This window comes from Bison bison, unplaced genomic scaffold (genome assembly GCF_000754665.1).
Source record: "Bison bison bison isolate TAMUID 2011002044 unplaced genomic scaffold, Bison_UMD1.0 scf7180017864297, whole genome shotgun sequence".
Classification (NCBI taxonomy): Eukaryota; Metazoa; Chordata; class Mammalia; order Artiodactyla; family Bovidae; genus Bison; species Bison bison.
The window spans coordinates 2,776,998-2,793,149 of record NW_011494869.1 but is presented as its reverse complement, the minus strand read 5'-3'; the positions used below and the strand labels follow the sequence as shown (position 1 = coordinate 2,793,149).

The 16,152-nt window shown below is 42.8% G+C and overlaps 1 protein-coding gene across 2 annotated transcripts in view; it reads left to right on the top strand.

The window, feature by feature from the left end:
* Positions 1 to 16,152, top strand: part of ZNF821 (zinc finger protein 821) — a 16,975-nt gene that overhangs the window by 415 nt on the left and 408 nt on the right. The window contains exons 2-10 of one of the 2 annotated variants that reach the window (XR_826220.1): positions 491 to 553; positions 1,726 to 1,843; positions 3,138 to 3,252; positions 10,247 to 10,372; positions 12,897 to 13,042; positions 13,733 to 13,837; positions 14,777 to 14,943; positions 15,139 to 15,500; positions 15,686 to 15,730. Coding sequence is in view for 1 of the 2 variants with exons in the window: in XM_010850926.1 (XP_010849228.1) it covers positions 3,213 to 3,252; positions 10,247 to 10,372; positions 12,897 to 13,042; positions 13,733 to 13,837; positions 14,777 to 14,943; positions 15,686 to 16,137 (1,036 nt within the window). In the remaining variant the exon portion in view is untranslated. Of the gene's footprint in view, positions 1 to 211; positions 554 to 1,725; positions 1,844 to 3,137; positions 3,253 to 10,246; positions 10,373 to 12,896; positions 13,043 to 13,732; positions 13,838 to 14,776; positions 14,944 to 15,138; positions 15,501 to 15,685; positions 16,138 to 16,152 lie in introns of those variants that run through there. The other variant, XM_010850926.1, reaches the window with a different exon arrangement.

The following is a 16,152-nucleotide window of genomic DNA, read 5'->3' as shown; positions in this document are numbered from 1 at the left end:
GGCTCCCGCGACGCGGCCGGACCCGGCTGACTCCCCACCGCGGCCGTTCCTCTTTCCCGTCCCTCTGGCGATCTCGGGCGCGGGAGGGGTGTCCGCGCCGCCGCCCTCTCCGCGTGGGCCTAGGTCGGTCTCAGCCGGGCACCGCCGGGACGGCCCCGGCGACTGACAGGCTGGGCTGGACCTGGGGGAGGGAGAGGATGGGCGTGAGGGTGCCGACCCGGGTATCAGTCCGGAGCCGCCGTCTCCAGAAAGGCTTCTAAATTTAGATTTCTGAGAAGACTGTATTGTCTGAGCGTTTGTCTGAGCCGCCTCGGAAGCCCTCTGGCTCTTGGCTGATAATTCCCGGGAATCTACCTGTGCTCCTGCTTCAGGAAGCCAGAGGGACCGTCTCGGCTGAGTATACACAAGCTCCGGACCAAACAGAAGCGGGAACAGGGTGAACCGGGAGGCGGCTACGTGACTAGCTTTCTTGTCCTCTCCTTTTTGGCAGGTACAAACCACTGGGATTCAGGCGAGTTTACTTTGCTCCGTGGGAACTGCACCAGATCTGGAGGTGGGAGTGAACCCTCTTTTCTTAAAGCTTGGATTTCACCCATTTTTTTCCTTGCCGAAGTCTGTGGCGTGTCCTGGAACCTGCAGCCTAACACCTGTGAGAGATCAGGGACAGTGTTAAGAGGAGTTGTTGGCCTCCCTCCCAAGGATTCTTAACCTTGTACTAAAGATGGACAAAGTTGCCTCCCTTTTAAAATAGGATCTCATGTAAACCTGTATCTCACCGGTTACCTTTCTTCTCATCCTCTTTTTCTTCCAGATGGTGATGTTCAGGCTATCCATTTACATTTTTGTGTGGGTTTCGGATTACGACTTGGGAACTGAGTCAGTGTTGAAAGTAAAACTGAGTTAGTGAACTTTAGGGCACTGTGTCTATGGAATTCTTTAGCTTTTACTGCTGTAAAACAATTGGCTAATCTCTGAGATCTTGTTGTGCAGTCAAGAATGTACCTCCAGTGCTAGATTTTTTAATTGTTAATTAATTAAATGACATTTATTTTCAAGAGTCCAAAACCCCACAGGCTTTCTTTTTTTTTGAGGGAGGTAAGAATATTTGCTTCTGTTTTCCCTTCAATCCCTCAGGTGTGAAGTCAGTCCCATTGGGTACCATCTGGTTGGTTCCTCATTTGACCACTAGGAGGACTGTGAGATGCAGTGGACACTGGAGATTTAAATATGCAAATACTGATCTCTGTTTCAGACTTGTAGCTTTAGTATTGTTTAGTATTTAGTATTGTTGCCTCACCAAGATGATCTGAATAGAGCCTGTCTCAAATTATTTGGCCTTCTTTTGAAGGATCTTTATTGCCTTTATCTCATAGTTTCAATTTCAGATCTTGATGGGAAGAAAATATAAATATTAGTTAAGATTTCGTTTCTTCCTTATACAATAGAGAGCTATTCCTCTGCAAATTTGGGGGGAAAAATGATAGGCAACCTGCATTTCATTCAACTTTCTGTTTTGTGATTCCACAGACTTATAGAAAAAGACCCAAAGTGTAATATTCATTCACCGCTTCAGTTTATGACATAACTATTTGATTAAAAAGAAATCATCTAAACAAACAAAACTTAGAGAACACATTTCATTAACATCAGCACTCAGCATTCTACCTTAAAATTGATTTTTACTGTATACATTTGGAGTTTTTTTTTTTTTTTTTTTAATTAAAGGTCTGAAAAAGAACTGTGTTTGATATGCAGATATGATAGAAGACTGCCTGAAAGCTGCTTCCTTTGCCACTTCCTGTGGAGGCCTGTCTTTGCCATTTGCGGTTTCTTTCTTCTTTTGGTAAGGGGAGGCAGGATCTGATTACAGGTCTGAGGTCCTTTCTAGCTACATAGAGGAGTTAGTTGGCATAACAGGAGGCAAGTCTTCACTAACTTGAGTGCAGAGTATAGATGGTAGTAAGTAACCTCTTATAATGCCTCTTAAGGCAGTAAACTACAATTTTATATTTGCTTATTCAGTGTGAGTACAATTTGAGAAGGCAGGAACTGAAAGAAAAGTTCGAGGGTGATCAGGTCCACATTCTTATCTTTGGTAGGAAAGAGAATATCTCTCTTTTCAATCTGTGTCTGTTTATTCACTCTGTCTTTCAAAGAAAATTCACAGCTTCCTCTACTAATCCATTTCAGACTCTCTAACAACACTTAATGCTGGGAAAGCCTTTCTTATAACTAACCAGGAACTGTAGGCGTAAGTATCTGTTTCCTCCTATTTCAGGGAAGCAGGTGCATGTCTCTGCAACACTCCTCATTTGGGGACTTTTTCTCTTTGTTCTTCCCACTCTTTGCTACACAAAGGCTGGATTGAGAAGAGGCACTACAGTTATTAACTTTGACCGCCACCTGGAAGCATGTGAGCAGGGCCAGGTTGATACTTCACACTGGGGTATTGAATTAGTACTCAACAATGTGGACGGCGCCCAGCTCTTCTGGTGAAAGCCCATCTTCAGCATTGGAAGTCTGATTTGCTTTAGTGCCCTGTCATCCACAGTGCCTGGCACTGTGCCTACATCACTAGTAGAGGCTCTACTTCCCATGTTTTCATTGACAGGTGCCCAAGAGTTTTGAGATATTTCCTGTTTCACAGGAATGTGGTGCCTTTGTCCCCTCCAGGAGAGAGAACCTCTTGAAAAAAACATCTGGAGGCTCCCACTGGTGCAGATTGCAGGGCTTGACTTCCAGAGGGCATGTGACATGTGAGCTGCCACCCTTTTGAGCTTCCTTTGCTTCCTTTTACAATTTGTGGGGTGAGCCCACAGTGTGTCTAACGCTGGTTGCCTGAGTTTTTCACTTTCCTTTCTACCCTGTGACCTTGAACATGATTACTTAACAGTATTCTGGATTCCACAAGTGGATTTAGAGTGAAATTCTCTAAATCCTTTAGAGTCCCATCTCAAACTTCTTGGGACCTTAATGTTATGCCAGAGATTTATTCATTTCTCTCTTTAAGTAGTACAGTAATTTATAAATGGTGAGTTTTATATGCTCAAAAACTATTTTAAAAAGTCTTTTATCTTTTAATTGTGTATAATTTCCAGGCTGAATGACACATGCTAACATTATCCTTTTTATTGTAGGTCGGCACCTTGCAAGGAGGTGGTAACATCCAGTCGTGAAACTGGGAAAAGCCAGAGCTCTTGGATCAGGAAAACATGTCCCGTCGGAAACAGACAAATCCAAATAAAGTTCACTGTGAGTATGGGACTTTTCTCTTCTAAAACCTGGGAATGCTGAGGGTTGGAATGGAAGAGTAATCTGAATTTAGGTGATTGGCTCACACTAATTCTTGAAGCAAAAAAGAGTCAAAGGTGTCAAATGTGATGGATTTAAAGTGTGTCTGTGCTAGGCGAAGTCTTGGAAACCTGTCTTAGGAATAGGTGTTCTTGATTCATCCTTAGTATTCACATTAACAGACATTTATAGGGTTCCTACTCTGTGCAAAGCTTTGTGCTAGATGCCAAGGCTATAAAACAATAAAATGATATGTGAGACTAAAATGTAGCCACAGATATATAGAGAGGTAGATGAGCATATAGCAAGATAATCTATGCTAAGTGTCAAATAAGGATGCTGTACACTGTGTGTACTACAGAAGGTAAGAGGAGGGAGAGAACTCCATGGACTGAAGTAGCGAGGGAATGCTTGATGGAAGAGGCCCCACAACATGACTTTGAACTGGGCTTTAGAAAGTAGAAGGTGGGTTTTTTTAAAACAGAGGAAAGGAGAGTTTTGTAAAATCAGGTAGGGGAAACTGCATGAGCAAAGATACAAAGAGGGAATGCACATGATATGTTCAGGGAACAAGGAGACTTTGTATGAAGCAGAAGTTTCATTTGTTCAGAAACCACAGACCATGAGGTTGGAGATGTTTAACTCTACATTGCAGAGGCCTGAAGGCCAGGCCAAGTTCATACTTCATTGTGACCGTAAGGAGATACTGTAAGGTTTTTAAAAAGGGAGAGTGGAGTGACATTTAAACTACAAAGTAGTGCGCGGGATGGATCACATGAAGGAGAGACTGATAACAGAAAACAGCTGTGCTTTACTGCCTTGCATTATTTCTCATCAGGTTCATATCTTTGTTTTAGTTCAGTAATTGGATTATAAACTTCTGGAGGGCAGACACTATGTCCCATATATAATTACTGCTATCCCTTTCAACTTTTAGCACTGCTCAGATTTGTTGTTTACTTACCAAGTCATATCCAACTATTTTGTGACCCCATGGACTGTAGCCCGCCAGGATCCTCTGTCCATGGGATTTCCCAGACAAGAATACTGGTGTGGGTTGCCATTTCCTCCTCCAGGGTAACTTCCTGACTTAGGGATCGAACCCATCTCCTGCTTGGCAGGTGGATTTTGTTTTTACCACTGAGCCATCAGGGAAGCAGCACTCCTTAGAGTGGGTGTTCAAAAGGGCCTTATTAAATGAGCATTGACATATTTATGCAGATTTGAGACAATTAACCAATTTCCTTTGTTCTGAGCAGATAAACATCTTCATTCAAACGTAAAAAAGAGACAAATAGCCCCCTATTGTTATGGAGGACTGACTAAAGCACAGCAACATTTGAAGGGAATTCAGCGTTAGAACATTTGAAAGATTTTTTTTTTAAGGAAAGAAATCCTACATTTGAGAGGTTAGGTTAGTCAAGGAGTTAAAAGGACTAAAGTTTATTAAAAAGATACTGTATGCCAAACAGTGTGTACCTTATTTTATTTTATTGGGTAATTTCAAGAGTAGGAGAGAAAACCATAGGTACAGAGGAATTAAGAGGACTTCAGTATGTTATAGATTAAATGAGATTAGGGTGGTAAACATTCATATACAGTTAATTCTTCTATTCAAGTCCCAGAAGAGTTGTATAAAACAGAGCAAGTTTGGATGCTTCTCAGAGTGTATTTTATAGTAAGTGGATCTGGAAGGCTGCTTAATATAAAAGTGAGTGGTTCAGAAACAATTAAAAATTGTTTCTGAACAATTAGAAATTGTTCAGAAGCAATTTAGAAATTGCTGCCAAAACAGTGAAATTTAGTGGCCCTAAATGTGAGGATTGTCAAGAGAGACAGGATGAAGTATCTGTAGCATAGGTAATTGAACACAGAAGTTCAGGATTGTCTTCTCTGCTCTGGTTTGAAGATGAATATTGATAAAGATACAGATGTTTCTCCAAGAAGGCAGGGTAGGAAAAGGAACTCTTAGTAAAGTGATGAGTTCACAAATAAGGCAGTCACTGGAGTTGGGATTTACCTGTAAAAGCCACCTGTCCAAAGAGACTTGGAGGAATGTAGCTCACAGAGATGATATATGACTGTGATCAGTCCAGGGGAGCCAGTAAATGCTTGTGTGGCAGATTCCTACACCCACATAGCATAAATCCATAGCCGCATCTCTTCCCACCATAGTCACTCAAAGCCAGGGTGAGCTGCTACTGGAGTTGGAACACGCCATAGAGAAGAAGGGAATACCATATCCACGGCTGCAGAAATGCAGTTTTCTAGAGTTGAGCTAGTGAATATCGTAGTACAGTGGTGGAACGGGTAGGACTTTGCAAGCTCTGCACTGGTAACCATTAAGAGGGCTATGAACAGCAAGGTTCGGGTGCAACTGAAAAGCAGACCTTCAGGGAGGGGCTGTTTTCAGTGAGACCTTTGGGCAGGAAATTGTGAATGCATCTCACACGATGGACTAAGAAAGAAGAAAGACCCTGAGATTTGCTAGTCTCTCGGAACCTTCTGCTTATTTACTATTTTGGGACTAAAGCTGATCCTCCCTTTTTTGAAAGCTCATTTTCTCATTGCCCATGATAATAATGACAAGTGGAAGTTAGTAATTTCAGTCTTCTGACCACGTGAGCCTTCTATCCCGTTGCAGCAAAATAGAACCAATCAAATATATTGAATTTAATGCCTCTCCTCTATTTAAAGTAAATGGAATGGATTCAGGTTCTGGGAGGAAGGAAGGTCTGCAGAAGCTTTGCTTAAATGTCAAAGCCAATCGGCATTTGAGCAGAGTAATGGCTGAGCTCCATCAGATCTGCCTTCTGGGAAGAAGAGGATTGTGTGGCATGAAGCTCAAAGCCCGCCTAAAAGAATATATTAAGAATTGCACTGCTGTAGCCCAGCAGCATCTGTCAGATCTACTTTAGAAGCCAACGGGCAGGATGCTCTGGCATATACTTGGCTTTTCTTAGGACTGTCTCTGGATCTAAATTATCGTCATGATCTCTCCTTCTCCCAGAAACATCTAGGCACTCTTTATGTTTTGCCCAGTTGGTTAATAGACTTGATGCAGAGCTTTGGAATAGAAGTCCAGAATTATTGTTAGTTACAGAGGAACTGCTGATAGCTTGAGATCTCTGTTAGATCTCTTCCCTCCCTTCTTCCTCATCTCACCCCCTTCTGAGTACAAACTTCTGTAAACTGTTTCTAGAGTGGTTTCGAATACAGTCCTTTGCACACTTTCATTTGATGTGTTTATACCAAGCAAACCACTTAAATAAAGGAAAACTATTTCTTAAGAGACTTTTGTTTTCAAACTATATATGAGACTGAAAACTTCCAACTTCAATTAGTTTTTTAACTTTTACAGAGAAGTAGGAAAAAAGGCTTTAAAGTCCCTCATCTTCTAAAAAGTGCAATTTGTTTTGTCTTTATTCATTGTCAGCATCTTTGTAAGATAATGGTTCTGTTCCCAACATGTAGCACCTTAGTTACGGAGACTGTCAGCTAGAAAAAGAATCCTAAGCACCTCACTCCTAACACTAACTTATTTTATTTTGAATTCGACATCTGCTCTCCTAGAAAATGTCTCAACTGCTATACTTGATTTCATTCCACCAGACATTGCATTTATTTAACTGCACCAAAGACTCAAGAAAGAGAATTGTAAAATCTTTTTCTTTCTAGTAACTTTCATCTCAGGCTTCTCATCTGTTCTACAGACTTGCTTGTGTGACTTTATTCTTATCTGGTCTAAAAAACCTTAGCCAGATCAGACCAACAGTATCTAGATTTCATACCATAAAATGAGAGGTAGCACCTTGCTTTTTACTGTTGAGCTTAGATGACTTTTTCTCAACTATCAATAGACAAATAAATACCCATGTTAATTAAATAAGATGGTTACTTTACATTGATATCTAAAACCAGAGGATTTTTTTAACCTACTCCAATAGTCTCAAGACAGAAGGAAATAATAATTCTACACTGTAAAAGCAGGCAATTGTGTAACACTTCTTAATCACTAGTATCTGTATAGATCATATTATACCTGAGTTAATATGACATACTTTTAGCAAGTATCACTACCTTCTTATGAAAGAATCCTTTTTAATAGTTTTTATATAGTTTGCTTTATGCTGATATTTAAAATAGGAATATCCCTGAGGAGTAAAGTTTACCTTAGCCTTTTTCCCAAGTCAGGAGTGGAATAAAATATGGGACCATAGCTTTTCTTTCCAAACTGCCAAAGGAAAGAATAACAGAATTAATATAGCCCAACTATCCAAGGTGAGAATGCTCCCAAAAGTCCTGGATAGGACGGCTGTATTATTCAGACTCTTCTCTGTTCTGTGAAGGCCTAAATATTTAGATAACGTCAAGAGAAGTAAAATATTAGCCCAGGTTAATGGAGACTAGACTGAATTACTAGCTGATCTTAAAAAGTACATATCCTTTTAGATGTCCTTCGAATCCAGTGGTGATTCCCCATTAAGAAAGGAGGGGAAAGTATAGATTCTTGGTGTGTTAAAAACCTAGCTGGTTTCTAGATAGGCTTCTTTAGAGATATCTTTGATGCGGATGGTCTGCCCTTGATAATTATATGCTAGTACATAACTTATTCCTTAGTGTCATACCTGCCACGGCCACCATGTCCAAAAACATGCATTTACCCAGAGTTCATTAACTGTTCCAGTTGGCCATGGTCTTGTGGTTACAGAGGAACCAACAAGGAGAAATTCAATATTTTACTCCTACAGAGAGGAAAGAGGAGGCACTGTAACAAAGAATTCATTTTTTGCTCTCCCTTGCTATAATTTATACCCAGTGTGTCATCCTGAATATTATGAAAGTCGACGTGAAGCAGCTTATTTTTCCTTTACTTGAGGGCTGTGTATCTAGAAGTGCACGTAGACTTTCAGCATCTCTGTTCCCACTCATAGCGTCATTCAGAGTAGCATAATATCACTCTAAGCCAGGCATGGTAACTCATCACATGGCGTCAGAACTGGAAAATGATGGTTCCTTCCGGCATTACTGGCCTTGAGAATATTATTTTGATATTTGCATTGTGTATATCAGTTTCTCCTAGAAGGAAAGTAACACTGACGGTAGGATCAGAGCTATTCTTATCACACAAAGACAACCATTTGTTTTTGGTAAAATCACTCTAATGAACCACTTAAAGTTCTGTTTACAACTATGCTAGAAAGGAGTTGAAAAATATAGTTATTAAGGGTTGGATAGACTGGAGTTTGAATCTTTGTTTCCACCATAGATCTTAGTTTTTCTCCCAAGTAAAATATGGATAGTAATTCCCACAACAAAGACTCTTGCAGAGAATTAAGGTGAAGTAGCAACTATAAAGGAGGAGAAGGGGGCAAAAGAGGATGAGATAGTTGGATGGCATCACTGACTCAACAGGCATGAGTTTGAGCAAACTCTGGGAGATGATGAAGGACAGGGAAGCCTGGAGTGCTTCAGTTCATGGGATCGCAAAGAGTCAAACACGACCTAGCGACTGAACAACAAAGCAACTATAAAGCACCTAACACAGCCTGGAACTTGGAAGTGCCAAATAATCACTATTATTAGCATTCAGCACTTAACATATAGGACATGTTCACTGAATATTTGCTGAACAAATACCTGAGTGAATCACACAAAGCCCGTGTGTGTTCTCAATCGCTCAGTCATGTCCAACTCTTTGCGACCCCATGAACTGTAGCCCACCAGGCTCCTCTGTTCATGGAATTATCCAAGCAAGAATACTGGAGTGGGTTGCCATTTCCTCCTCTAGGGGATCTACCTGGCCCAGGGATTAAACCTGAGTCTCCTGTGGCTTCCTGCATTGGCAGGCGGGTTCGTTACCACTGAGCCACCTGGGAAGTCATACTTCACATCAGTTTTTTCACTGCCCGAAGACTAGTTGTTCAAGTCATTTGACCAGGTTATTTCTCCTAAATCATTGTATCAGCCTCAGAATCTGAGCCTGTTTAATTTCCCTTTTCTCTTCATTAAGAAAGCACCGGGCCTATTGTCAGACATTTCACTAGGGCTTTTATTATTCTTCCTTGGTGGCTGTAGATTCCACTCTGACTGAGATAATGGAAACCTTGAGAAACCCAATTCTTTTTTTTCCTTATGCCTGGCCTCTTGGAAATAAAAGAGCACTTAAATGTTAACTCTTCAATAACCACACAGACACCAGGCGGAGTTCCTTGGGATAAATGCACAATCAAGGATGGTTCCAGGGCTTTTGGATACTCCATACAAAGAGGAAAAAACCATACTAAACCAAGGAGACTAGATGAAATATTATCCTGTTGTGAACTGGTTGGCATGTTTCGGAAGTTTGTTCCTCAGCAGAAGTGGGTTCACATATTATCCATTTTCCTTTTAATCAATCATTCTACCAGTTTTTTATTTGCTTGTGACTAATTTTTATAGATGTGAGAGAGTTAAGAGAAAACTTCCATAGTATGTCTTGTAAGGAGAATGGATGAAAGATGGAGTCAGAGATACTGTTTTTAGATGGATCATTTGAAGCATTTGTTTACATAGTCAGAAGTTGGCAGTCAGGGCCATGTCACTAATACACTAAGATTCGAAATTATGCCCAGATTTGTCACCCTATCTTCATCCCATCGCTTTGCCTCCTCTTGTCTCTGTCTCTCCATTCCTGATGGAACGTTATAATAGCAATTTATCACCTCTAAAAGGAGTCAAGAGTAGGAGGATTTAAGAGAAGCAAATGCTGCTTTCTAGAGCATCTGGCTTCTTGCCCAGGAGGAGTAGCTGTGCCCAGAAACCACTGGAGGCCACCAGCTGACTTGGAGATGAATGACCCCACCACAGGGTCCCTGCCTGTCTCCTACCTTTGAATGGTCTGCCTTTCCAACCAGCTTGCCTGGGGATGTACCGCCCAGCTGGTGGCCTGACTATTTTTCCTTGTGACCACCAGGGGATCAAGTATTTGCTGGGCTAGAAGAGCAAGCCCGCCAGGCGATGATGAAAACTGATTTTCCTGGAGACCTTGGCAGTCAGCGACAAGCTATCCAACAACTAAGAGATCAGGACTCCAGTAGCAGTGAGTTCTGCACCTTCTGGTAATGACTCAGGGCAATGGGAGAAGAATTATCAGAGTGTGTGTGCTCTGGGGATTGTGCATGGGGGTTGGGAGGAAGACCTGAAGGAGATTTTTGGATCCTCAGTGTTCCCACAGGTGTTTTAAGGTGTATGGGCATATGCTTGTTCAGAGAGATAACAGGTTTGACATTATGTTTTTGTTTTTTTAAAAAACTCAAGGACTGCAGTACTTGGCATAGTGCCATACATAGATAGGTTTGTGATAACTCTGATAGGGGCATAGGGATGTTTAGGGATGTTTAGTATGCAAGGAGCCCCTGGGCTAGATCAAATGAGAAGAAAAAAAAAAAATCCCTGTCCTTTAGAATCTATTTATTCATAATTAATAAAATATAAGCATGGTATTCTTGAAAGTTTTGCTTGAGGACCCAGTTTTAATGCTCTGTAAGAGGATTTGCTTGTTAGTGAGATTACATAGCATATAAACTGCTAATGTGGAGGTCTTTACACCCCACGTCCTGAGTAGATCCCTTTGATTAAGAGATTGAAAAGACAGTGGCTGGTAACTGGTTGAACCTCAGGGATCATCTGTTCCATGACTTGCTTGAACAAATAAACTTTGAGATGTATTATTTTCTAGGATGATACCCTCACTTTACTAATTTGATCCTTCTGATATTGGTTGTTATTAGTATCAATTCAGATTGACATTTCTGATTTTTCTCCACATTTGGGGTTGGAAAGGAAAGAAGAGGGAGAGAGTTCTGCACTCTTCTACGTACATTTTCTATTTAAACTAACATGTTAGCAATGAAAAGTAATTTAGCAAGTCATTGCTCAGGTACAGAAAAATAAACCCAAATATTTCTAGAAAATCTGTGGGAGCCACCAGTTTTAGTAGTAGGTGGGAATGCCGAATCTATAGAGGTCTGGTAGGTTTCCATTCTGGAAAAGTTGTATCATCCCTTTACATGGCAGACTTTTTTTTTTAACCTTTCTAGTACATATATTTGAATTTTTGAGAAATTACAAAAAGTGTTTGATACAGTATTGTCTTAGACTACAAGTATTCTAAATAAGCTGATGAGAAAACATTGTATCATTTAATCTATGCCAATCCTTATTTACTGAAGTGGATTCAAACTAAACCTTGGGACTGAGGAGTAGTGCACGTGTACTACAGATCTTTCCAGGGCTCAAATCCAGGCCACTAACCAAGTGGGATATCTAACAGAGACACAAGTAACTACCAGCAGGTGACATGGGTAGATTTTCTTTGGAAGAAAGGGAATGTGACCAGTTTTGCCCAGTTACTGGTAGACTTAGAAATTACTTAAGGCATAGTAGAAGATAAGCGTCGTTAGTTAAGAAAGCCGAGTCCCACTGCCGATGCAGAGAGCCTGGTGAAGCTCCATCCTGTATTCTTCTCACTGACATTCAGGCCCAGGAGTCCAAGACCCAGGTGGTGTTGGGACGGGACTAGAGTCTGACAGCTTCCCCAGGTTTGGCTTCCTCTCGGGATCTTCAATGTACTAGCACTTTTTTTTCCCCTTTCAGAAAGAACTCCTTACATTACTACGTTTAAAAAAAATTTTCTTTTCCTATTTTATAATAGAGAGGAAAAAAAAAATCAGCTCACACAAACCTTGCAGATCCCCAGCCACAGGCAGACCTCTGCACAGCCACATCCTACGCCTAAACTAAAACAAACTCAATTCTTACTTCAGTCATGAGAAATGATGTTTCATCCCGAAGTAAAGAATATCCTGTTGCCTCCAGTTAAGCATTCAGTTATCCATCAGATAATCCAAGGAACCACCAGGAATAATGGAGTTATTTAGCCTAGACTGCTGAGTTCCTAGCAGGGTGAGGACACCATGAGTCAAACACCACTGCAGAATGCCAGAGGTTGGTTGCTGTACTAATTCTTGCACTGTCCTGAGCAGCTTTTCCCCTAGAAAGTGACATTTTTACCTAATTTCTTACTACCTCCTTTATTGATAAAAAGAAAGAAAAACTTGGTGTTTCTACAAGTGCGCCTTGGGGTTTGTTGGGAGAGAAAAGACTAGTGGGTCTCAGAATAGAACAGAGTATATGGAGAAACTGCAGCGAGGTTAGGGACAAAAGTAAGTAATAAAATCAGTGATAAGTGTTGGTAAGTTGGAAGTGGTGTGTTGTCGGAATAAGCATGGTGTGAGGTGCATGGGAGGTGTGATTTGAAGTGTGAGATATTTGGGAACCGTGTGTAAGAAGTTATCGCTTTTTTGATAATATACACGGCCTAATAACCATTTTCCAATGCAGTTTTACCTCCAATTTTCTCTTTTGTGTATATGTGACAATATAAGGAACAGTGAGAGCTGGCTTCCACTTAACATGATTTGTACTCAAAAAAAGCTCTGATACCAGCTATATTATGGAAGATCTGGGGGTGTTTTCCATTTTAGCTGCAAACTCTTGGGTGGAAAGCAACACAAGATGCACTCATGCAAAATCAGAACCAGTGACCAGTTTGTGTGTTCCAGGTGACAGTGAGGGAGATGAAGAGGAGACCACACAAGATGAAGTCTCTTCCCATACGTCAGAGGAAGATGGAGGAGTGGTCAAAGTGGAAAAAGAGTTAGAAAATGCAGAACAGCCTGTTGGTGGAAAGAAAGTAGTAGAGCATGAGGCAAGTGACAAATGGCTCCTGAGTCTGGGCACCCCTTCCCCTTCTGCTCTGTCCAGATGCCTCTCTTCCACCTGAAGGCACTCTCGCCTCTGAGGGTCTCCCGGGTTTTCAGACGTAGCCTCTCTTCTTTCACAGCACCAAGTACCCAACCCTCAGGCACACAGTTCTCATCACACCCAGCCTTCCTTTTCTACCCGCCCACATATCACTTTACCCACACGCAGCTCCTGCTCCCAAAGCTCCCCACTTCTTTCCGGCAGAATGTCCATCTTTGTAAAACTATTAGCTGACTTGCTGAGATGTACTCTTGAATACACTTGCAAATTTCAGTCACAGTGTTAAATGAGGTGCCATCTTTTCACTAAATTGTCTCTTGAGGATTTTTGCAAGAGGCATGGCAGGAGGGAAAGCTAGTTTTCTCCCTACAGAGTTTACCTTAGGGTGGAAAATTAGATAAGCTCTCTGGAGTAATTCTATGTCTTCATGGCAGGAAGCCTTGGAAAAAATGAAGATGGGAACAAATTTAATTCCCTTTCCCCCGTCACTCTCCTTTGACCCATGATGGGAACCTGAGAATAATGGATGATAAGAGGTTGTGTTCCTTTTAACAGGATACCCTTTTAAAAGAAGCAGGGGCAGGGAAGAGACTGGTAAACCATCTTAGTGAATTGCCTACTTGTTGTGTTGCAGGTCACGGAGAATTTGCATTCTGACCCGTTACTTGGACTCTGCCAGTGTCCCCTCTGCCAGCTCGACTGTGGGAGTCGGGAGCAGCTGATTGCTCACGTGTACCAGGTATGGTTTGGGGAGCCACATGCTCTGGAAAACAGGCGCCAGTGACTTGTTTAGCCTTTGCCTCCAACCCCAGAAAGAACCTTGGGTTGTTTTTGCTTCCACCCAGATTCCACTCTTAGAGAATAAGTAGGATACATTGAGTGAATATGTTCTGGGTTCCCAGGCAGACATTGTGAAAATTAAGTATCATTTTTTTCCTAAAGTAATTAATGTATATTTTATATAGTGAGAGAGAAATGGGCTTTGTTTTAAAGAAGAAAAAAGTGAATTAACAGATGTTTCTGAAAGACTGGAGAAAGTTAGTGTAAACCAACACATCAGAACAAGACAACCGTCCAGTTGCAGAACACATGTGTCATGATTTGTAGTGAACAGGCATCAGCACACATGGCAGCCTGGGTTTTACCATAAAGATCACTGGTTCATGAGGGGAAGCATTTCTTCAGAAGACTGACACTGAAAGATGGAAGGAAAGGCTGTGCATTTAAATACCTTTTGGGTACCAGTCTTCCCAGCCAGCTTCTAGACTTGGCCTTCAGTGCTCCTTTAAAGTGTACTTCTTGGGCTTCCCTGGTGGCTCAAGATGGTAAAGTGCATTTGTACCTACACAGCATGGGGCAGACAGACCATGAGAAATTATCCTGAGCAAAAATTCTTCTCTGGCTCTGAAGAGGAATGTGGCATCTCATTGTTCCCCAAGCCAGCCCCACATCCCAGAACAGAGTCAGAACTCAAATCAGTGAAATCTGAGCAGTGGTGTGGATGGCCTCGCCCTTCTGAAGGCCCTTTAACATGAGCCTGTTCCTTTTCTGGATGCTAAATAGGGAGAAGAGTTCTTGTTCTAAGACTAAGAGGAATGTTTCCCAGAAAGTAGTTCTTCAGTGGGTAGAACTTGTCCTGGAGCTGGTGTGAGTTGACAGATGAGGCTCTCTTTTCCAGCACACTGCAGCCGTGGTGAGCGCCAAGAGCTACATGTGTCCCGTCTGTGGCCGGGCCCTCAGCTCCCCAGGGTCACTGGGTCGCCACCTCTTAATCCACTCGGAGGACCAGCGGTCGAACTGTGCTGTGTGTGGAGCCCGTTTCACTAGCCATGCCACATTTAACAGGTGAGCCGGGCACCTAAACCTCTATGTTGGGAGCAGATAACTGGGTGTGGGTTCTCCTTTCCCAGTCAAAGACTTGGCATTGCAAAGGCAACTGACTCTTGACTCTGGAAATACAAGGAAGGAGGCTAGTAAATATGTCCATTCCGTTAAAACACCCCCAAAGGGAAATGAATTCTCGTGTCTTTCCTCGATCAGAATATCTTCATCTGGAAAGAGACGTGGGAAGTCCAAGAACCTTCATGATAAAGCTTGGAGAAAGAAGTTAGAGAGGCCATGAGGACCCTCACAGGAGGACAGTCTCCACCGTGTCCAGGAAGACTGGGGCTGTGTGCACTGTCCGCACCGTTTGCTAGTTACTGTACAAGGCAGGGTCGGGCAGGGGGAGGTGAAGCCAGTGGACCGGACCTCCCCTACAGCAGCTGCCACCTCAAGGAGGACTGCCCTGCACAACTCCTAAAGACACCATCAGTTTGGCTTGAACAGGACTGCACATCATAAGGGCTCCTCCTCTGATTTCTGGTGCTTGCTGTGGCAGTTGGCTCAGTCCCTAACTCCAGGTGGGCTTCAAGATTTGGTAGACACCCTGGCCCAAAGAAGGGCAAGAGTGGAAAGGTGGAGTAGGTCTCCCAAGTACTCAAACTGACCCCTAGTGGTGAACTTGGAGTGACTGGCCTGGCAGAACAGAAGAAATCAGGGCCTTGTTAGACCATGGCATTAACTGTACAAAATTTTTGCTTTCCAGTGAGAAACTCCCTGAAGTCCTTAATGTGGAATCCCTACCACCAGCCCACAGTGAGGGCCCCTCCAGTGCCGAGGGGAAGGACATTGCCTTTACTCCTCCAGTGTACCCTGCTGGAATTCTGCTTGTGTGCAACAACTGTGCTGCCTACCGGAAGCTGCTGGAAGCCCAGACCCCCAGCGTCCGCAAATGGGCCTTGCGTCGGCAGAATGAGCCTTTGGAAGTCCGGCTGCAGCGACTGGAACGAGAGCGCACAGCCAAGAAGAGCCGGCGGGACAATGAGACCCCCGAGGAGCGGGAGGTGAGGCGCATGAGGGACCGAGAAGCCAAGCGCCTGCAGCGCATGCAGGAGACGGATGAGCAGCGGGCACGCCGGCTGCAACGAGATCGGGAGGCCATGAGGCTGAAGCGAGCCAACGAGACCCCTGAGAAGCGGCAGGGCCGGCTCATCCCGGGGGGGGAGGGCAAGC